The 22,954-nt window shown below is 48.8% G+C and overlaps 5 protein-coding genes and 1 pseudogene across 6 annotated transcripts; 4 read left to right on the top strand and 2 right to left on the bottom strand.

Annotated features, from left to right (window-relative positions):
* Positions 1-69: 69 nt before the first annotated feature.
* Positions 70-355, top strand: LACBIDRAFT_309314 (uncharacterized protein; the record flags this gene model as incomplete). The annotated part of the gene is made up of 2 exons (XM_001875904.1): positions 70-247; positions 303-355. The coding sequence occupies 2 exons, from the start codon at positions 70-72 to the stop codon at positions 353-355; spliced, it is 231 nt and encodes a 76-aa protein (XP_001875939.1).
* An 837-nt stretch (positions 356-1,192) lies between these two features.
* On the top strand, positions 1,193-1,354 carry LACBIDRAFT_245303 (annotated as a pseudogene; the record flags this gene model as incomplete). Its single annotated transcript has 1 exon — positions 1,193-1,354. A coding segment is annotated over one exon (162 nt).
* Positions 1,355-1,426: 72 nt separating this feature from the next.
* Positions 1,427-1,913, top strand: LACBIDRAFT_309317 (uncharacterized protein; the record flags this gene model as incomplete). The annotated part of the gene is made up of 4 exons (XM_001875905.1): positions 1,427-1,520; positions 1,636-1,719; positions 1,774-1,848; positions 1,903-1,913. The coding sequence occupies 4 exons, from the start codon at positions 1,427-1,429 to the stop codon at positions 1,911-1,913; spliced, it is 264 nt and encodes an 87-aa protein (XP_001875940.1).
* A 125-nt stretch (positions 1,914-2,038) lies between these two features.
* Positions 2,039-6,976, top strand: LACBIDRAFT_292649 (uncharacterized protein; the record flags this gene model as incomplete). Its single annotated transcript, XM_001875906.1, has 12 exons — positions 2,039-2,179; positions 2,240-2,371; positions 2,414-2,576; positions 2,718-2,757; positions 2,935-3,277; positions 3,332-3,451; positions 3,505-3,549; positions 3,676-3,732; positions 3,782-4,860; positions 5,464-5,997; positions 6,045-6,379; positions 6,438-6,976. The coding sequence occupies 12 exons, from the start codon at positions 2,039-2,041 to the stop codon at positions 6,974-6,976; spliced, it is 3,528 nt and encodes a 1,175-aa protein (XP_001875941.1).
* A 162-nt stretch (positions 6,977-7,138) lies between these two features.
* LACBIDRAFT_323090 (uncharacterized protein) lies at positions 7,139-12,394 on the bottom strand (the record flags this gene model as incomplete). Its single annotated transcript, XM_001876309.1, has 18 exons — positions 7,139-7,259; positions 7,472-8,112; positions 8,273-8,493; positions 8,537-8,668; positions 8,797-9,048; positions 9,133-9,201; positions 9,431-9,770; positions 9,835-10,103; positions 10,234-10,315; positions 10,336-10,389; positions 10,854-10,914; positions 10,977-11,338; positions 11,430-11,477; positions 11,627-11,770; positions 11,857-11,889; positions 12,050-12,124; positions 12,158-12,173; positions 12,234-12,394. The coding sequence occupies 18 exons, from the start codon at positions 12,392-12,394 to the stop codon at positions 7,139-7,141; spliced, it is 3,081 nt and encodes a 1,026-aa protein (XP_001876344.1).
* Positions 12,395-19,396: 7,002 nt separating this feature from the next.
* LACBIDRAFT_323092 (uncharacterized protein) lies at positions 19,397-21,779 on the bottom strand (the record flags this gene model as incomplete). Its single annotated transcript, XM_001876310.1, has 10 exons — positions 19,397-19,525; positions 19,574-19,633; positions 19,661-19,757; positions 20,132-20,413; positions 20,441-20,592; positions 20,820-20,922; positions 21,091-21,168; positions 21,229-21,306; positions 21,367-21,438; positions 21,598-21,779. The coding sequence occupies 10 exons, from the start codon at positions 21,777-21,779 to the stop codon at positions 19,397-19,399; spliced, it is 1,233 nt and encodes a 410-aa protein (XP_001876345.1).
* Positions 21,780-22,954: the final 1,175 nt, after the last annotated feature.

The following is a 22,954-nucleotide window of genomic DNA, read 5'->3' on the forward strand; positions in this document are numbered from 1 at the left end:
ATCCAAGGCTGACGTTCGTTGTCTATGTAAGAATGTTACTTATGCCACCAATGTTTGGCTGACATTGGTATGACAGTCGATCTTTCAGGGTTGACTGGCCAAGACAGACTATATTTTCAAGCTGTGAAGAATGCACCGTTCAAGCTCGAACCGGCTGATTTGCAACCAGAGGCAGATCTAGATAGAATGGAAGTCAGTAGTGACGTGGAGAAAGACTTCGAGTCTCTACCTCCCCTGAAAAGAGCAGGTAAGTGAGTCGCGCTCTTGGGTCAACCTATTGACATATGAGTGATTATAAGCAGCTATACACGATGCTTCCGCACCTCCAGGGAAAAGACGCAGAAAGAAGACGTAGCACCCATTTCTGATTTTCTTTTGTTGCTTTGCATTTTGTTGCTGTTCGATCTGCAATAATAAAACGTAAATATATAATGGCAATCAATTTTGTAACATTGTCTGTTTATTGCTGCACCCCATACATGTACAGACCCAAGTTGTATCGACTGGAGACGCTCAGAAGAAGCTGGCTAGATCAAATTGTCAACCTCCTCTACTCTGGCGTTCAACATTCAAGCTCTGCTCGGTGTCATGAATTGTCGGTGCGACAGGATCGGGTAAGACGACATGTACAGTGAGCACGTTATACTAAAGCCTCGTCTGACTACACCTCCATCAGAATCCCGCTATTCGATGCCTATTCAGACTTACCGCATATCCAAGGGGAACTTGTCGCATGCGTCAGCCTAGAACTTGGGTAGCAGCGATGTCAGTCGCTAACCGCGTGGCTCATGAACGGTAGGTTCTCCTTGTTCCTCTAGATCTCGCTCGATTATACTTGCTCAACCTCCACAATCCAGCTAGGGCGATACGTTGAATACTCGTTCCGCTTTGAGGACATGGCAGAACCTAGAACAACCTTCTTCAAATACATGACGGATGGTATGCTTCTACGCGAAGCCATGAACTAACCCAGCCTTGAGCGATATCCCACCACCATTCTTGACGAAGCCCACGAATGCACCGTTGCCACCAATATCCTCATGGATCTTTTGAAAGCTACATTGTCATTTGCCGCCCTCTATGCCACCAACAATCAAGATTCGGAGTCTGTGGGTCCCCTTGCCTACATCTCTCTTCACTTTTCTCCCCCCGCAACAGATATTCGACGCACCTCTCGCTGCGCGGTTGTCTGATGGTCCGGGTATCTGGACGTAAAGTCGTTGTGTCGATGACCATTGCAGAAACTTCGCTGACAATCGACGGGAACGTTTATGTCGTGGCTCCGGGCTTTTAGAAGCAGAAGGTTCACAATCCGCGAATACGCGTGGAGAGCTTGCTCATCAGCCCCGTATGAAAAGCAGAGGACAGGACGTGCAGGACGTACGAGGCCGGGAAAGGCTTCCGGTTGTGCATCGAGAGGGATTCTATGTTCGAGCTGGAGGAGCAGACTCAAACAGAGATTTTGAGGAGTAATCAGAGTAGTACGGTGCTGGAATTGGCCAAATTTAGTTGGAATCAAGGTCAGTTCCCATCTTTCAAATGATTCTGCCATTTGACGAATTTGATTTGGTTAGGATCTTGTCTGATTGATTATGTCGATGTCCTCCACCTATGAGGTGCTCATGAGGGCACTAGAACTATTGAATCTTCTCGCGGCTCTAGACGACGGCGGGAACCTCGCTACCATAGGTGCTCGATGGGTTCCCTCTAGACCCTCAGGTAGATACCCACCATTAAGGTGAAGGGATTACATTCAACTAACTATTTCCATAGCTATCAAGCTGCTGATCGTTAGCCCAGATTTCAAATGCAATAATGAGATATTGGCGATCACCGCGAAGAAGCCAGGTATGCCATGGTCCTTTTTGACTGCCGCATCCTTCTAACAAAGAATATCCATAGTGTGGCTCTGACCGAACAATTAAACACCACACCCAAGGTTTGGGCCCAAAGCGGACATTGAAATTTATGCTATATAAGCTGTTGGTATGCGTGCTGCGAGATGCGTATATCCTTTGAACGCCCCTATTGACACAACATGGATCGATATCTGGGGAAGCCCCTTCCGTTCTTGCATGGTTGGCGGAAGATTCCAGGGGACGGCAGCTCGATTGGCGTCATTGTATTCTCCCCCGATGCGACGTTGATCGCCACTGGTGATGATAAAGGGATGTTGAGTGTGAGTCGCGTCAACGCCATGGATATCCACCTCCATGTCCTCACGTCCACTGGCATACAGATATGGCAGGCGGCCCCTGCGTGGAGGGTGATTCGGAAATACTTCCTGCGGTCCAGAATTCGGGGATTATGCTGGAATCCAATACACCAGCTCACTCTCTTCGTCGGTTGCGCGAGTGGTTGCCTCTATACGGTTCGTTTAATGGATATCGGGGTATGATTGCACCACGCTCAGTTTGATTATGTTATTCATACTCTTGAAAAGGAATCCGCCAACGTTCGACAGCTTCCGGGCTATATTCATTCATTAGCAATCAATGAAAGTGCTAGTAAATTGGCTATTGGATATACGAACGTTGAGGGTGTTCACATTGCCTTTGTTGAGGACCCATGTGGGGGTCAGTTTCGATTCTTCAGATCAGTGCTCATAGTTATTAACTAGCAAGAATCAGATCTCCAAAGGCCCTTTCACCATGTGCCCTTCTTGCAAGATCACCTCTCAATCAGCATCCCACATAACATGTATTTTTTGAATGAAGACGTCCTCTTGATTTCTTACTTCGGTCCGCTTGGCATCCAGTATGCGTTCACATATACATGTGGCGAACACAGTGAATTAATGACCTTCTGAAGTGCGCATCGTTCATCCCACCCTTACGAAAGGCTGTGGACAATCAAACCACGCCAAGATCGTTGGATGTGAGGCAATATGTTTTCTCCCTCTCGTCGACTTCCTTATTTTGACTCGGTATGCAGTGCTGGGGCCGCGCTATCGCCCTCTGGCTCAATTTTGGCCGCCACGAACATGGATGACGGCATCGATTGGTATTCCATTACAAGGCGTGAATACGTGAGCACAACATATTACGACGTTCAAGGGGCCAGTCGGTCCAGACGGCTAGTTGGGATAACATTTCTGGATGAGGTGACAGTTTTAGCAGGTCACGTTAATGGGCACATAGTTCTCGCAACCACGACCATGACCAGCGGCCCAAGGTTGTTCACGCTGCGAAGAAAACCCTCAAAATCAAACCGTGAGGACCTCCTTGCCCTTTGCACTCCTAATTTAATCCATCCATCGATAGTTGTTCAGGTGTTAGTAAGTGTTACCGCCGTGTCTTCCAATCAATATTGACTTCATCCACAATTCTAGCCGCGGGGCATCCGAGCAGGCGATTGTCATATCCTCGCCGCACTGGGAGAGGGCAGAGATACCACCTTTGTCGCTGCTTTTGTTACTTTCCCGGACGTATCCAAACCATGGGTCGACGATGTGATATAATCAACCTCCCCTTCCGCTCATGACTTTTCTCATTTTGCACACAGAGAATAAATCTTGAAATCAGTCAAGCGCCGTCCACCTTTATGAAGGTATGGTACAATGGTGTCTATGCTACCAATGATTTGCGATTCTAACCTGCACATTGATCATCCAGGCCCACAGAGAAGTGCATTTGCCGAAAATTATTTGAACTCTCCAATTCAATGATGATGTAGGCTTCATCTGAAGTAAACCTCAAACGTAACCGTTCTTCCCAACGTGTGCCGAAACAGGTTTGTTAGAATACTTGTGTTCGCACTCTTTCTTGTTGATGCCGCGCAGTCCAGCACATCGACAATTATACTATTATCGCTAGCAGCACTAGCCTCAATGCTCTTCATCTGGCACGATGTATTGCAAGCTCATCATGCAGGCTCTCGGCTGTCCAACAAAGTCAATCTCGAGCGGGATAGTAGGGAGCTTACGACTACCCCACCACCGGCATCCGCGGTGCAGACGACAATCAGTACTGTTTCATATACCACGACCACTATAACCACCACGATGACGGTGATATTACTTGCAAATCACACCGCAACAGTCGAAGAACCAACTACACACTCATCGGACACAGCATCAACTGCAATTCGCCTCGCAATGGCTTTGCTCGTGCCCATCTCGATACTCGCTTATTCCTCCTTCAAATCATCTCGCCTTGCCACCCCCTCTGACCCTGCTATGTTCAATGGGTCTCTTGACATAGCCCCTTTCACTCCGCCTGAGCCTATTCAGCCTACAACCCTTCGGGACCCCGAATGCGAAAAATTGCTGAGCCCTAGCGCAGCCCTCCAACGGCCTATTGGTCAAACTTCACTAACATTAGTGAGCGCGGAGGGGCAGGCAGACGATTCATGTCCAGGCTCCACAATTGAAATGGTTCCAGCAAACTGGCCTGGGGGTCCACTTAGCTGTGATGAGGAAACGTTGATTCCACAGGATGTAGATGGCGCACCGCGGATAAACTCTCCCGACTGCCAACTGCCTCCTAATCATTCCTCACCAACCACTATTGACGAACATCGTCGAGTTACTGAGGATGCTCGAGCGGGTGATGGGAGGACTGACGACTCAAATACAAATTCAGACCCTAGGACTGTATTGCCGGATATGCAGAAGGCACCAAGAAGCATGCCTGAAGGGCCGGGCATGCGTCGCCGGTTTGAGGAAGATTTTGCCCTTCCATCAATTCCAGATGAGGAGATCATAATTGATCCAACTCCCGAGGTCGACAATACGGAGAGGCTTGCGGTGCTTGACCAGAGATTAAAAGACTTGAACGAATCTTGGGCGACGTGGATGAAGGAGGTCGATGAAATGATAGGATACAACAAGAACTCCTTCGGCGGTACACAAGAAATATCGTAAGCAAACATTATGCAGAAACTGATAGTAAGATATCCGTCTACATCAAACTAAGGCTTATCGATTAGTTGACTCGAGAGCCAACCTCGACGGACCGTAGCGCATCATAATCATTACACTTGTATACTTAGTTTGTTACACAATCTATCTCTATATATGATGTGTTTAAATTGTTTTCGGAGCTCGCCTTTGTCACAGCGGTCACCTTTACACGTGATGGTACGAAACAATTTCAACAATCAACTCTCCTGGCCATGAACACTCCACTTACCTCATGCCTTTGAATTCTGGCGATCGTATTATGCGGCATGGACGCGCCTGAGGATCTTCGAAAGTTCGTAATATTTTTCATTTCTTGCTTCGCGCCCATGGCGAGTTCGAATCCGCTTTTGTATCCTGCAAGGTTGATCTTCGACGCGAATACTCGAGCCCGGGAATACGTGTTTGAAGTCCAACTTCTGGGGAGTTACATCTGCTGGATTGTTAATCTCAGGGAATCATGCGATGTGATCCCGGGAATATGGTGCCCCTCCGGCGCGAACGCGAAGCCTCTCATAAGAACGGTGGAAGCTATATATGACTGACATACCTTTACCATATAGACATGCCCTTTACATTCTACCAAGGGACCGCGATTTTGACTTCGATAGCCTTCTTCAAACCGTTCAAGACGAGTGCAATGGGGACGACCCCTTTGGCTCGAACTCACCCCTCACAAGCCCGGAAGCATCGCCGCCTCCTTCTCCTGCTCTCCTCCCACAGGAAGTGACTTCCACAGATCCCATCTTCGAAATGGATCAGTCAGGCGTAGGCCCCATCCGTCAGACCAAGTCAAATCACGCCAAGCGTCAGGGCCATAGCAGCAGGCGGAAGAGGCGCAAAGAGGATAAAGACCGAAAGAACTTGAATAATGAGGCTGCTATATACGAGCCGCGGGCCTCCAGCAGCAGCAAACACATTCGACCATCTTCTGCCCTTCACACAGATGTGGACAGCGAAAACCAACTCCTCGCTGCATCGACGGGTTATGTAGGCGCTAGGGGGTCCGGAAGGGGTGGCCGAAGGATGCTTCCACTTCAGATCTTTATTGAGCCAAATTCTCGCTTTGGGCTTGAGCTCAAGCATTGGGATGGAAGGTATGGTTCGATGTGTTCCTCCGTCACCCCCTGACTTTTGTGCTTAGGGTCTCTATCCCAATCCTCGATCAGAAACGTCGTGTCATTGCTGTTCTTGTAGGTTGCCCCGGCAACGGCGTTGGTCACTCGGGGGTCACTCGGGAGTGGCAGCGATTAAATGAATTGGCGTGCCAAGCTCTGGAAGATGCTAGATCGAAGCTCACCTTCAGCTCGAAAGAGAAGGTACACCGCCGCGGTCGATTTCCTGCACTCGGTGTTGGTATATCTCACGGCAGCGGGCAAACTCGGCCTGGAAACCTCCACCACTCCTCACATAACATGGCGATTCTTCAACAACTGCTTGCTAATGAGGCGTTCATTCGACTTTCTGGGTTTGTAATCGGTACGTTATATGTATCCTTCTACGTTTAAACTCATCTGAACCCCGTCGACCTTACTAGGAGCCTTCGGGACATGGGCCCCAAAGCTCCATGCCTATTACGTTGAAACCCTCAACAAGTTGCTCAAGCATGACCCTAACCTGTTCCTAAACTTTGCTAATGGCGTCTGGGCTGCAGCCACCTTCAATTTCGGCCCCAAAACCGTCTGCTTTAAGCACAAAGACTGCGCAAACCTTCCGCATGGTTGGTGTGGCATAACGGCGCTTGGGAATTTCAACCCAAATCTGGGGGGCCACATTATCTTCTGGCAGCTCGGCCTCATTATCCAGTTTCCCCCAGCATCAAGCATTTTGGTTCCTTCAGCGTCCGTGGACCATCAAAATGTGCCCATTGGGGCAGACGAGCGCAGGTATTCATTTACGCAGTACACCGCCGGCGCACTATTTAGATGGGCTGAACACGGCTTCCAAAAAGAAGAAGAGTATCTTGGGTCATTGACGGCGAAGGGGCGGGAGCAGGAGTTGAAGAGAATGTCGGAAATGATGAAGAAGGGTTTGAACATGTTTTCTACGATTGATGAACTAGCTCAAAGTAAATAAATATGTATGGTACTTAGATTGGTTTCCAACAATGTGTGAGGCACCACTTGATCGCCAGTCGAATGTTATATAAACAGAACGAGAGGTACTGCAGGAAAGCTACATTAGTGACTCGGAGATGAAAGACGCTTGCGTTTTTTCGATTTTCTAGCCCCCAGCTTTTCAGGAATAATCCCACCTTTCGAGGAGTTTTTCTCCGGATATGCACGGAGCGGAGTGAGGTTGCTGCGTGACGAGGGTAACGGCGCGCGGCAAAACGGCAGGAAGTAGAACAATCGCTATTCTACTGAATTTCTACATGTACAAAAAATGGTGATATACAATATAAGTAACTCATTGGGCCTCCATGTTGCTCGATTCTGCCTCCATCTCCTCATGAGAGACTTTCTCCAAATCCGACATTAGCTCCGCCTTGATCTGCAATGCGCAGTCATCCCTTTCGACCAACAAATCTGCGTTAGCTGGAGCTCCTTCGGTTTCTTGGCTGAAGCTTACATTTCAACTGGCCCCGTCAACCCTAAATCTTCCCCACTTCTTTTCGCCGCTGCTTCAGTGGGTTTTACCCATCGGAATTTGCCAATGATATCTTCGACCCAATTGCGGCCAGCAATCAACAACTTTGGGTCATACACCACTAACGCGCCAAACGCCGCCGCAGCGACAACAAGGAGAAGGGCGGTTGTAGTGGTCACGCATGGACCTCCACCTGGGACCGGAACGTTACCTGGAGCAGCAGTTACCGATTCGTGATTGAATTCCGTGACGATATTTATAATCGTCTTTGTTTCGGTCGCAGTAGATACGACAGTCACTGTCTCGATGTTGGCGGGGAGCTGTAGAGTTTCTGTTGGGGCGGGGGCAAGGTACAAGCCGGTAGGCTGAGAGGCTCTAGTTGTACCAGCGATGGCAGGTTCTGCCCTCGTGTTACTCAGGCTCCATGCGGTTTCTGCCCACAGCTCCAGTTCATCGGCAAGCCTCGCAGCCTCCCCAGATGCTCTAAGAGTTTTGATGTAAGGAGCCAATTGGGACGCCACAGGTTTAGAAGCCCAGTAAATGAGGATGGAACATGGGATGGACAAAATGACGAGGACTCGTGGCCATTTCCTAGTTCTGAGCCTGTCTTCAGGCGATATAACCTGCCAAAGTGTTTAGCATTACGAGACAATAGCATCATGATCAGGAGAATAACTACTTCGGCGGGTTTCGCACTCGCGGGCACTTGTTGAGTTTCCTAAGCAATTCCATGTATTAAACCGTCGTATACGTAGAGGAAAGTTTATGGATGAAAAGACATACTGTGGCGATAGCTCCGATTGATGCTGATGGCTCTGAAGTGGGCGCTGACGGCTTCGATGCTGACGGCTTAGACGACGCTGACGGCTTAGACGACGCTGACGGCTTAGACGACGCTGACGGCTCAAACGACGCTGACGGCACACGACGACGGCTCAAACGACGCTGACGGCACAGACGACGCTGGCGGTCCAGTTCCTCGGATTTCCTTCCCCTGAGCAAACCTGTGGATTATACATAATTGAAACCAAGAAATACATAACTTACGTGACCAACTGCCATTGGGCCATCCACGGCACTGGCGAAAGGAAGGACTAGCTTCAGTATCACCAAATTTGCAGACTCCTTTTCGCTTTGCGTGAGCAGGACAGTTGGAATACCCGCGGGTCGTCCAAATTCCTAATTTGATCAAGTTTAGCTAACTTGAACGTGTATCCAAGGCTCAGACCCACAACTATCTGTGTGACTAGATTGTTCTGCCAGATTAGTACATATGTCACATGTACATGCGCGAAATGGTGACTGACGCGTGGAATCTCCAGGTCGTTTGCTTTCCGCCTCATCGAAACGGACGGGGGAGTTCATCGTAGGTCTTGCCAAAACGACTCCTCCATCTGGATGACCTGCAACCACCGTGTCATTGTCGACAAAATCCAGGCCCACAACCCTGATGGAACCGTCTTTCCCCTTGATGTCGTAACGAGTGGAGCTTATGTAGGTTTGCGTTTTGACAGAATACCAGTCTATGCCGTCACTTAAATTTGTAGCGGCTACGAAATCTTTAAGGGGAGAAAGTGCAATTCTCCCCCTTGATAGTGGCACCGAGTCAATAAAATTCTGATAAGCGCTTTCGCTTGACTTACATATATGGGTGATCTTGGCGCGGTTGAATGCTCCAGAGGGCTTGATAAGGAGCTTGCGTAGAATACAATCTTGATTGGACTTCCCTCAATATAGGTGTGTTTGAAAGGGTGGGTACTTACGATATGCCAAAATGAAGAAAACCAACGAGGACGGATTCGGGCTCTAGGTAGGTTACCGTGTGTGGTACGAGACTGGTTGCTCGCCTAGTGGTGATTGGAAGCCTTTTGAAAGGACGGTGGAGTTCTTGACTTTGCGTCAGGGTGCTGACAAGGATAAGAAACACCGCTTTGAGCTTACCTGAAACAGGATCATCCACTAGGACGACAGAGACTTCCCTCTCGCTGGTAAATCCCACTGCAAGTTGGGACCCATCGACGTTTGCGCTGATGGCTTGGATAAAGCCGGAGTACTCCCTCCGTAAGATCGAGTCTGCCTGGTGGTTCAACGTCTGAGAGTCCAATGTGTTTGAAGCAAAGTAGAAACCTACCCCTTGGGACTTAACGGAAATGGCATACAGATTTCCTGCTGCATTCCCCACGAAGAGGGTGAGGGGTTGGGTGGGATGCCAGACAATAGCTCTAATTTTAGATCCTGCGTTGAATTTGCGAATTATCGCCCAGTTCTCTGAGAAGCGGATCTACAAATATATATAATTCGATTAAAATCAAGGCGCAGACAGCTGTTGTGAGCCTCGTGCTTACCACAATGCAACCTTTATCATCTCCAGTCGCAACGTAGGTGCCTTCTGGAGAAAAGGCAACTGCGCCAATGGAGCACTTGTCGACCATTAGGGTTCCCTCCCTGTGAATTGCTCTTTGGAACGAGGAGTCCCCTGAACGCAATGGAAGATAGTTGTGCATCGATATCGGATGTGGATGTATACGCTGCTTGAGTGAGCCTGTAACGTTGAGTGCGGCAGAACAAGACGGCAGAATATTGTGGGTTCGATCGCTCGAAAACACGCCAGGTACTGCAAGGGCCTGGATGTAAGTAATATTATAGGCGAGTTCAAAATTCCATATATGCCATGACCATGCAGCCGCAGAACATGATCATGAGTCTATACACATGTTCCATGTACTTGCCATGTACGTACGTACAGGCACAACCATGATCATGACCAATTGAAAGTTCGAATTCGAATCTAGTTAGCTCATCATGATCAGGATCGATATCAATATTCTGGAAGAAGTATAGCATACCATGATGATCAAGCGATCGGGCAGAAATGCGGGGCATGCCACCATGCCATTGACCTAGATTTTCCACCATATATATATATGGACCACTCCGGAATATATCTATCTATCTATCTAAGTATATATGCAGTATATGTATATACAAGATATCATAGACAAACGTGAATATCTAAACCTTATAGATTAGTATACTGCCACGATCATGATCAACGGACATATATGCGTCTAGATCTGCATCCGAATTCATGTTGTTGTTCATGATATGATCATGATCACACAATATAGTTTTTGTATCATGATCATCGATATCCCACTTGATCAAAGGCCTATATATAGGATCCTCCGAATATACGTTCAAATTCTTTGCATAAATTTGTGTTCAAGTGAGATATGTATGTGGTCATGGTCATAAGGGCACACTGGCAAACAGATGGGTAGACTTAGAGGGGGTATGGAGACTGATTATAAAGCGCCTGCCTCTTAGAAGCTGACACACAACGTTTAACTTAGGAGGGACTGACCGTAACGCAAGCACTTGGTGCATTTCCTGTATCCAGCGCTTCCATGATACGGGAGATAAACCTTTTTCATGATTGGGAAAGAGTAAGAAGGGGGCAGACGATCCTAGAAGCACTGTTACTCACAAAGCGATGGCTAAATTGATGTTTTTCTTTTTGATGGCGCGGGGATTGGAGAGAAAAGGGACTCGCTTTCCAACGCTGAACACGGCGATCTCCCCCGGCCAGGGGATACTGGAGGGGATGTCTGCGAGGGACTCGTTCGGTGGGAGCGTTTCAAGTCTGTAGCCGTAGACAACGAGCTGGTCGGAACCGATGGTCACTTTTACACGCCGGATGATGGGAGTGAGAGGCGTCCCAAAAAGTTGAAACTTTTGCAGGACATGGACGTCGGGCAAGCGCTCGCCTTGCCGATGGGAGACTGGGAAAGCTTCCAGTTTCCCACCTGAGCTGCCAAATGGGAAATGGAGCCCGAAGACGAAGTTTACCTATTGGGGTGAATACAAAGTTAGAGATGTGCATGAATGACCCAAGAGAAAAATTCGAGTGATGCATCTCATTCGAATTCGAATTTCTCACTCCTGTGCTGGCTGGTGCGCGCGCACGTCTGGATGTCGATCCCCTAGCCTGCACATACATCAGCATCGATTCATATCGTCCCCGAAGACCTAAATCAATCGTCGAAAAATTGAAACGTGAGCGCACCATGGTATATATTTGAGTGTTTTGCGCGATTGTAGCACTCGTGAACGCGCAGGCAGGCAGGCAGTACGTACTCTGCAGGCTGATGGCGACTTATAAGGAAGAGATCTGGATATGTGTGACGTTCGTACACATGTTGGCGTGGCCGTGGCCCTCAGATCTCCGGAGATCATGTACGCTGTATGTGCATGTACATGTATGCGCATACGCGGCATACGCTGCAGGGATCTCAAATAATATTCAAATAGAAAGCTTGACAGTTGATCATGTTACTGGTCAACTGGGGATGCGTACATATACGCACCTTGGCAATGCAGCACGTTTCGTGCGAATGCGTCTAGATCTACCATAGTACTAGCCATAGCTGGCCAGTATCATTGATCGATATCGATGTAGAGCCTTCGGAGGACAAAAATCTGAAAAGTATAGTAGCAGGGCTTTAAATTTCACCGTAATATCATCGATCCAAATCAAGTCTTTAAATTCGAAACACGTACATTGCATCTAGAAGAGCTAGGCCTGTCCTCGATCGCAGTATCCAGGCGCGCCGTGCATACGGCTCCCATGGCCAACTAGCTATAGACACTGTTATCGGTGCCACGCACGCTGATCATGAGCCCGCTGCGCGCTAGTACGCACTAGCTACTAGTATAGTCCCAGTGCAGCAGTGCTTGTACGTACATGCATAAGGCTGCAAGCTTGCGGCCGCGGTCTTGTGGAATCGAGGGTTGAACACTGAAAATTTGCGCCACGACCTGCCTAGTCCGGATAAAGCTCGGTTGCAGGGGTTCATGCTCTAGATCTATTCTATCGAAGCTCGCTCCGCACTTGGGATTGAACATGAGGCATATAGCTAGTCAACTTACGGTCCATATATATATGCATGTACATCATCGAGCCTCAACCCATGGCAATGGGGTTTAGAACGTGTGCCAGCCCTGCCAGACGTGCCTTGGCAAAGCCTCATGAGTTCGCCGCATGCGCATAAATTTGAGCTTAAGCTTGGACGTGGATGGGCCCGGGGGGCCCACGAGTTAAGGGTAATTAGAGAAGGTGATCACGACGCGGGCCAATCGATCGAGTGCCGGCCGCGAGGCATGTCCAAATATATAATATATATCGATGGGCATGTACTAAGTCTATCCACACATGTGCGCAACATATATGTCGGATTCGAAGGGGAATGCAGCTGATCATGATCATGCATGGCGGACTGGCCTCCACCAGCCAGCTCAATATCCGCGAAAATATTCATTTGCGTTAGCGCTGCATCTCGAGACTTGAGTTCGGGATTTGATCATGAGACTAGCACCAGCCATGACCACCACATCGCGCTGATGCAGTCCGATATTGATATCATTATCATTAATTTCACTGCATGGTGGGACCATTGATTATGCGCGTACGGTTGGCCATGGAGAGTCTATCGGCCGCCCGATTTTCTCCTGACTTCAGTTGCAAGTGCATATGCATGCAGTGGAGGACACCTAAATCCGGATCCGGAATACCCTAGTCAGGGTTTTTTTTTCACGCGCTAATTAGTGGAGACCTCACAAATATTCACTCTTGATTTGTTCGGCACTAGATCAGGTCCAGAAAAATTGGCGGCGCTTTCCAATCAATTGCAAGGATGTCGGGATTGAGACAGTGGCCACAGTAAATATGCAGGGGCGGAAGTCCTCGAAGGAGCGGAGGACATCAGCTCCTGCAAGGGGAGCTGGAGTGCAAATTGGCGCGGATTGACACACAAGAAGTTGCCAACTTCTTCGGGGATCTGCTTCTGAATTTCGGCGACTTTTTTGGAGCGAAGAGCTGCAGCAATTGTCCAGATCTAAACAAGTCAATCAATTTAACGTAATGTCAACCTTGAGGAGATCGGGGACAGGTGGCTGCTAAACGTCCACAACTATGACGCCTAGGCCTCACGTCATCCGGTGCGCATCCCTCCAGTGTACATGTCTGAAGGTCCACTGGACCGTAGGTTCATAGAATCGTGATGTTCAAACAAACAAATAATGTTCAAGCACCCTGGCAGCCGCAAGATGGGTGAGCATAATGAGATGAAGTAGTGGAGGTGCCGAGAAAATGTGTATTATAGATCCAGAGGCAGGGTAGCCAACTCGGGAATTACATCTTTCCAATGAGCTCCACCCGGCGGCAAAAGGCCGGCCACTGAGCTTTCAAAGAGAAGTGTTGAGGATGAAGCGATCAATTTATAGGCCTGTCAGTGTTCAATCGCCCAGCAGCTGCCAGCGACGATGTCGCCATTATTCAGTGACCGGGGTAGAATTCGTGATAATTCGAGTTTGGCAACCACAGTTCATAAAACCTACCAACGCGATAAGCACTGCGTTGCCGATGACAGATAGTTATGACAAGTTCCAGATATGCTGATTGAAATCTTAGAGCCCCAATCTGATCAGCCCCCAATTTGAAGTAAAATGGAGCACGCAGAAGAGGAAATCCAGACAATGATATCAAGGTGGTGATCAATCAGTATCGAGACTTTCTATGATCAAAAAAAAGCTTCCAGATCCGCTCCTCTGCCCAAGTCGAATGATAACATTAACTAAGGTGCTTGTAAGCATGGTTTTGTGGGAGAATTTCAGAAATTTGGCAGCTTACCCGGTCCAACGGCAGGACATGTATGAGATGTTCATAGCCCTCCTCTTGCATCTCAGTCAAAGCGAAGTGGGACACCACCTGGGAAACCTCCAGGATGTGCAGCGATGCCGGGACTCTCTGGCATAGATATCCACCAGCAAAACCAAACTCGCGGAATATGTCAGCAGGATCCCTAGCAGGGTCCAACAACTGGTATTCTCGGACAACCAGGTAGGACCTCATCAATCCTGTATGCTGGAAGATTGCTTCAACTCTCCCTGCTCTGTGTGTATGATTCCGGTCTTCATTGTGGTGAGAGGGACCTCGCAACTGGAATATGATGTTACTGTCCCGAAATGCAGGGGATGACCAAGTCCCGTAAGATACGCCACGAATACCAATCCACTTCATTGCGAGACAATGAGGATCTGGAAGAGGTGCCAGCGGTGTAGAGAGACGGATGTGACCACAAAGAAGCTGGTAAGGCTCTCCGTCGAGCTTGAACGGCTTTGCGTTTGCGTCAGGCGTATATCCTGGATTTGCGGGATCCAGCATACTTGCACGACGAAAACCTCGAATATCCTCTTTTTCAATCGACTCAATGGTTGATAGCATATCCACTACGGTTTCGCGCACTGCATCGTCGTCAGAAAGGATTCCGCGGAGGTTGGCAGCACGAGTCGACATCTTCATGAAAGTCGACTCCACTTCGCCTGGAAAAATGTCATTGAGTCCTGAAGATGGGACCGACACAAGAACATACCGAGTTTTTGATTAGTGTTGATGCGGTGAAAAAAGTTGATATAACGTTCGAAAAAGAATCCGCTGCGCGAGTGGACGGGACCAAAAAGATCCAGCAAGTCTCCAAGGTGGAGCGCCGCGTGGTGGACAGGACGAAGACGCTGATCAGGGAATAGGTTTTTTATCCCAGCAACGTAACGAAAGATGTGATGTTCATATGCTGCAATCTGCTCCCGCGAAGAGGAGCGCATATTGAGGATGGAGCTCGCACTGGCTAGGTGCATAAAGTTAGCAAGTAATTCACGTTTGCGGCCAGTCTCGTTTCCCCAAAGCCGAATTAACGTGATGGGGAGATGGACAGTGCAAATCACAAGCCAATTGTCTGCACTTAGCTTCCCCCTCTTGGTAGTCCCCCAGTTATGGGGTGCAGGGGTAATCCAGGATGGGAGCAGCGTTCGCTTCATATCCTGCCACACAGCTTGCATCACATCTTTCCCAATGACAGCGCGAACGGGGGGCGGCTCAGGGAGGAACGACTGCAGTAATACATATTTTTGTGGATCTTCGTCAATCTGGAGTAGTAAGGTTAGCGAGAGCATTGATTGTTCGATTGCTTAGGCCTCACATTGGCACAGATAAGATCAAACAGAGCTTGCTTTCTCATTCCTTCATGCGGGAGACCTAGGTTGTCGCAAATATGACCTAAAACGTCCCCCTTCGACGCCTGAAAAGCTCTCGTTCGGCTAGAATCCCTATCACTTCTGTCCAAAAGATGCCGGATGATGCGAAGATACGTGGATCCATGGCCCAGAGTGGGTTCAGTGATATCTGTTCTTTGTTCCTCCAGTTCAGGCACCTGAGCAGCTGCAGCAGGAGGCGCGGCGGCATCAGTGTCATCTTCCACTGTAATAGGGGAAGACAAAAATGCTTCCAGGTCCACATTATGGGTTTCTTGTCTCTGTAGTGTACATTACCAGTCTTAGTCAATAGTCGCACCCCAAGGACATGTAAACATACCCAGCGAAATATGTTATTAGCTAAAATCCACTTTGTTCCCACAATGAGTTTATGTCCTTCCCCTTGTATCTTGTTGTCAACGCAAAATGTGTAGAGAACCTTGCGCCGTAGGGACAGGAGTTCATACAGCATCCTCGCTTCATTCAGACGAACAAGCTTTTGGCACCGTTTGAACCCTGAATCCGCCCGACTGACGCATTTTTCAGGTGTTAGCGGTGCTTCGGTCAACCCGTCACCGCCATGATCTACTTCCAAATTGATTTGAAAATACTCTCGAACCTGGATGTCATGAAGGTTCTCAAGTACGTGCATAGAGTCGACAATGGCATATAAGATCGGATTGAAGTAAGGGAGATTCAGAAGCGGTGACCATCGTAAGCCGCATGCCTTGAAGATATTTTCACGGTCCCTTTCGCTCATGGCATCTCTCCACAGTTCGGCGAAGCGGCGCATATGAGTGAGGTTTTTGGACGGCCACTCTGCTTTTTCCAGTACCTCAATGTCGTCAATGTCAAGATCGCAAAAGGTGCAGAAGTAATGCGCGGTTGGAGCTGCGAATCCCAATGCCTGACGTAGAGCGAGCATATCGGAAATAACTGGAATGAGCATCGCTTTGTAAAGCTTACCAAGCCGATGTTTGTAAGTTCGGGAAAAAAAGACACCCGGTGCCCAAAACTCGAGAAGATCTTCGACGACAAGCTGAAGATATGGGTTTATTTGCTCTTTCGATGGCTTATCTGGACCTGGTATAACCCCAACAAGAAACATGTTTTCCTGAAGGAACCGAAGGTGTTCAGGAAAGTTGAGACAGACCAGCCACATTCCAGTTGAAGATACTTGTTGCTTCGCAGTTTTCATGCCAAAAGTATTGAAGCTATCCATGGCGAAGCTGAAGATTAATCGTCCTTCTCCAGCTGGACCAGGATAAAAACGGAGTCCGGCGCTGTCTTTGAGGTTTAGAAATACCTTGGAAAGCCAGATGTCATTGACGGATGCATTTGGGTCCATGGAGGGTATATGAGGCTGGCTGTCAAGCAGATCCTCAATTCCCTTACGCGATAAGAGTCTGCCCAGCCATGACTTGAGGTCATGATGTAGGTATATTTTCTTGGGCGCAAGCTTTGTAGCACCACCATAGATGGCGCGCCGCTCCCATAATGACGTGCCACATAGGGGACTTGAAGGCGTTTGTCGATGACCACAGTGGGAAATAGCAGGATCACCTTGTGGGGACAAATCACTAGGTCTGATCGGAAAGATGTGGTGACATTTAGGACAGGACAGAAACGGGCGGGTAATAGCGTCAAGGTCGAAGAGAGAAGACAAAGTGCGCGGATCCTTAGGGATCGCGCTCGCTGTGTTAGAAAGGGGATCCACGTTCCTAAGGATATCTCGAAGGCCCGCAAGGTGTGCGCGAAGGGCTCTGCGCGGTGTGAAGTAGATGTTCTCCAAGACCAAGGATACGAGGGATGCTGCCCTCAAGGCAGCGTTTTGAGGCCCTTGTCGGAAGAAGAAATTCTCTAGCTAAAATTAGCAAGGGCCTCTGTAAAATTGATCGAATTCACCTGTATTGAAGACCACCATATCGCCAGTCTGATGAGAGCGCTGTTGCGCCCATTGCATTCCCTTCTGCCGATTGATGCGGCGCAATTCATTATAGATGTTATCTTTCAAAGCTTGAATTTCAGCAGCCGGGTTCATCGTTGAGAGCATAGAGAATAGTTCGCAAAAACGATTCTCGGTTTCAAGATATGCCGCATTCATGCGATGGCCAGGATGCAGCGCGTGAACCCCTACGTTGGGTCTCACCAATTGTGCGTCGGAGGGCTCAGTATATGGCCCATTCAACTCTGTAGAACGCAAGAACACAAAAGCTTCAGAAGGACTGAAAACTGGAAGGTGTGAGCGGCAGTCAACCTCAGATTCGATGAGGGTGATCCAAGTTGAGGTCGGCGCTCCCAGGGGGTAGTCAGCGTTCTGATCAATCCTAGGCCTGCTGGAACGAGTGTTTGTTCGGTTGTGGATACGCCTTTTATCCTCTCGAACATGATTATCGCGGGTGCTGCGGGGAACAATGTTTCCTCTGCCGTCGTAAAGGCCCGTAACCACATTGTATACCGTACAGTGGCTTCGACAGCGGCAGATGCAAGTTCCCGAACGTTTTCTGTTTGAAGAGGCCGAGTTCCTTGCAAACATCTGGATGAGGAATCTGCCTAAGGAATCTGCCTATAGATACGTTGAGATATCGCTCAACTATGACAAGACCGTAGATGCGCATAATTATAACTCACGAGATTAATGACTGCCCTTCAAACGCGCTTCAAGTTGTGCTAATCATGAATTATGATAAGTGCACATGCACATCTGGCCATGGCCATGCACCAACCACGCCGCACGATCTGCACGTGAGATACATGGCGCCGGACTGGAGCAGTAGACATGACAGCAAACACTAAATAACTCGAGTAGGCAATGCTCGGAGTCTGAGTAAGAGATGCTGGCAAGAAGTACTATGGTTATATAACAATGGCAGCATCTTAAAATTATACTGCCGAAGTCCCTCCTCTTCGGGGGTCATTCCAAGCGCAGATGCGGGCTCCAACAAGCTCGCCAGCGCCTTCAAGCTGCGTATCCCAGCCGCAGCTACACGACGGTCCCAGATGGCTGGAAGGTCGTCAGAGTAGAGGTTTTGGAGGAGGATGAGGATGATGAAAGGGTGGCAGCCCGAGATGGATAAGTGGGTGGATATTGCTTTTGACGAGAATGCGAAGAGTGATGCATGATTACGATTGAACACCTTTCCCAGCCAACACCCTCCTGAAAACATGCGAACGCGCAGCGAGGACCACTCGGTGTGCTAGAAACTTCGGTCGGTGGCGGAAAGGATGACATCCGGAACAGCATGAGGAAAGCGAGTATCCAGTTGGACACCACCAGCACCACCTTCTCAGGCCGCACACCACCCAAATGCTCCTCCACTCCCCAGCTCAATCTCCCTAGGTCGATGATCCGCCCGAAGTGCACCATGCGCCCCGTACTATTCGCACACACTCGCGCAACTCGCTGAAGGTACTTTGAGCGCTGGATCTTGAACGTTTTTCTGTACCTCATGGCCCGCTTCAACTTGAGTTTTTGCTGCCTGAGGCGGAGGCGGAGGAGGCAGAGACAGAACGGGCGCGCATGCGCACGAAGACATGTCCTACTTCTGCGCATACTATGATCGAAGCCCCCGCAATCACCGGCTGAGAGGCTGCCTGACGATGGTACATTTTTTGCTGCAGTGTTTGATGACGATGTGGACGCGAGAGAGGGAGAGGAAAATGCTCCTCTGGCCATTTTCGGTAAAACAACGTCAATGGTGATTCCTCTTGAAAAAGGTCTAAATGATGCGCTCCTTTCCATTCATCTCATGCAGCGGCGCTCTTGTCGAGCCTTTGAACAAGCCGGCTGACTCATTTCATCGTGGGTCGTGCACTCCAGCATCAATCGGCCCTTGAGTCCTTGAGTAGAGAATGGGAAGCGTGGAGGAGCGAAAGACCGCCGCTCTTGAGATTGGCAGCGACATCGGCAGCTACAGACTCCAGGAATCTCCAGGCCCATACTCGTAGCCGCTGGGGGGAGGTCAGAGCTGATATGGTTTGAAAAACAGAAGGGCTTACTACCGATGAGAACTCGCTGGATGAGCAGAAGGCCCAAGGTTGCAATTGCAGAAAGTATGGCTATGCCGATCATCAATTGGCGCTAACATCAGCAATAGGAAGAGAAACATACTGGTACTCCCATGCGGCAGCAGCCAGCTCGTTACGCACCGCATTCGCTTCATGATCACCACCACAACGAAGACTAATGCCCGCTCATGCACATAAGTCAGAAATCCGCAGAGTCGCCCTTTAAAGCACGCGCGGAGCGACTCGGCAAGACCAGAGTCCCTACCGCGCGGCGCTTAGTCCTTGGCGACCCACCCGAGGAAAGGGCCCATATCCAAGATCTAGAGTGGAATATCGGTTCATGTTCATGTTGAAAATTGAGAGGAGAGGGAACTGTGCGTCACGTCGGTCACATCACATTCCGTGCAATAAGCCAAATTAGCGATTAATTACTTGAAGATCCAGAGAGAGTTGGCACGTTGATTCGAAGGAGGGGATACATATACATTCGTAACTAATGCATTGAGATATCTTTACATTGTGAAATTGAAATTGATGGCACATTCCTACCCAGACCGCTTCCTGTCATTAAAGCTCTTTAACAGGATGTAGGTGGGTTTGGGCTCGCGCGCGGTTGAAGGCACGAGAACGTATCCTGGGATTGAGGGATGGTGTATTTTGCCGTGATTATAGCCATCGGTCACATTGACCCACGTGTCTTCCCTATATTGCCAGATCATGAACGTCGTTGAGGCTTCAAAACCCCCCCCTTGATCAGGAGTGCTATGCTCAAATACATCACCGTATGTGAATTTTTGGTCTTCCAGCGCACTCGTCGGTGGAGCTTCAAAGCTATGCAACGAATATGTCGCAACAAACCGAAAGAACCCATGAACGTGACTGTTGTTGTTTCCGATTGTGCGCACTTGGTCGGTTACAACCTCGATCTCCACAGTCACAGGGGGAGCTGACGAGCTTGGAGGAGCGGCTGCGGGTGCAATCGGGGCAGCTGGAACTAATGAGGACGCTGCCTTGAATCTTCAATCGGCTGAATTAGATGGTGAGTCCCACTCGTAGGAGGAGAAAAACATGCCGGCGAAGTCTTGCTTGTGAATCCCCTTGTTGTTGTTGCTTTATGGGCTTTGGTTGTGTTCTGTTGGCATGGTTTGCCAGCAAGTTCATAACAGCCGATGCTTTTTTACTGATTCGAAAAAAATGACGTTCAGGTCTCATGCTTCTTCTACAGGATTTTACATACCGGGAAGGTGCTGGTGCTTGGCTGGGTGGATATGAAGTAGAGATTGGCGTGTGGGAAGCCACTCTGCGAGATAGCGGTGCCGGTGTCGAGGTCGATGCGTATCCTGCAGGAATCCCCGATTGGTCCAGTCTGACAAAAGAGCTTAATTGAGGCGGGGCAGAGAAGAAGGCTAACTTTACAACCTGACAGGATTGCTGCTCTTAGGCGTATCGGTCCTTTCAATAGATTCTTTTCTGAGCGTCGCTAATTAGAAGGCAGTCAATTCACTCACATACGCTGGATCATCTCCCCCAAAGCGTGCTGGATATTTTGTGCGGCAGCAAGCTGCCCCGCACCCCCAATGGTATTTCTAAAAAATTGGCATGTGTTAACGCTCTTCGAATTCTGGAGGCGAGAGGAAACTCCTTACAAATCTTCAGGATCAAGGCCTTCCTGGAATTGAGATGTCGCATTTGCCCAGTGAGTCTCATCCTCATCGCTACTGGATCTGGGAGGTTTGGTCAGCATCATTGCCACTCTCGGCCACTGCTGAGAAGCAAATCCTTACACTTCCATTGCTCGTGATTTCTGACGATGACGTGTCGTAGCCAGCGGCTGGACGTTGACATCCCCCCCACCTCTGAAAACTCAATTTAATGCTATGCAGTTCTTAGAACAACTGGGGTGTCTCACCAGGCATATTTATCAGTGATTGTTGATTCCAACAGGTGGCGTGCAGTGGCACCCTCACTGGCAATTCTGGGTTTCAGCATCTCTATAACAGATGGAGGCAGCTTACGGTTCGTAAACATCATTTGCAAGCGCATTCATTCTGGGTCGGCTTAGAGGCGTAGTCGGAGGACGAAAAGCAGAGCTGGGATAGTGCCCCGGTAAAGTGGGTGAGCGAATTTCGGGGGTGGAAGGGACATTCGGCCTCGTAAAGAGGAGCTTGTTGAATATCGAAAGGTCTGAGAATGACATTGTCAAAATCTGCACGCTGTTAATGAATAGTAGACGTGACAGAGAGGTTAGAATATACGTCGTCATCCCCTGGAGCAGAAGCATAGGGGAAGGCAGGATAGGCTGCCATCTCTCGTCCCTCCAACTCTACCACATCGCTATTCGGTTCAAGGCGTATATCTGAGGGTGCCATGATAAAGGGAGTGGGACAGAAATGAGCAAAGAATTCGAAATCATAAAGGCATACTCATATATAGATGTATCGCACGCTGGTTGTCATATCATTGTACATATCGGGCGGTATAATCAATCATGATCAGATCTAGAACATGTGCAATCAGTATAATAGACTATCCAGATGGGCATAATATGTTGCGGCGCACATGAACATGTGTGCACACACTTTCGTACCTGGATATATACCATAATTGATCACATGTACACGGTACTTGAATTTCTAAGCTCTGGATTTTGCTGTTTGGCTGTGTTGAATTGAGAAGGATATTACGTGATCATGATCATAGTTTTGCAGGCCATCTCAGATTCGAATTATTCAATGAGTTTGGTGAGTTCACCAATTGCGAAATTTTACACCTTCATCCTGACTACATTGCGACTTAATTATGACAGGAATTTAACCGGCCCTTCCCAAGTTACGAAGCTTGGAATTCAATCGTTCAAATCGGGTGTTCGGCCAATTGCAAGAAGTTTGGAGCGACGTTCACTGCGAAAGGTTCCTTTATACCTGGAGAAGATGGCCATCTGCGTCTCAAATACGCGGAACTGTTGTGTGGCATGGCACAAAATGTCTGACATCGATATATATCGCTTGTCTCTGGCCGCAAGAGTTGAAGCTCAGCTTGAGCTGAGCCCCTCGCTCCTTTCGATTATTGCGGAAGTAAAAGGTCGATTTTAACTATTATGTCGAGAATGGATCAACGACAGGAAGGTGTAAACACCGCGACAACTCGCGGCTTTACCATCTTCGAATGTTGCGTGTATGGCTTCACAACGATGGACATGAAAACGCGTGAGACAGGCTATGTATTCGATGTCCATAAATGACCTGCGGTCCTTCGATCGGACTGCGTAAAGCCAACTTCGCGCGCGTTCGGCAAAGCCGAGACGTGCAGAGTCTAGAGAAGATACTGGAGAAAGAGTGAGGCCTGAGGCCTGCTAGGACGGATAGCCCGTCG

Source organism: Laccaria bicolor, genomic scaffold, assembly GCF_000143565.1.
Source record: "Laccaria bicolor S238N-H82 LACBIscaffold_3 genomic scaffold, whole genome shotgun sequence".
Classification (NCBI taxonomy): Eukaryota; Fungi; Basidiomycota; class Agaricomycetes; order Agaricales; family Hydnangiaceae; genus Laccaria; species Laccaria bicolor.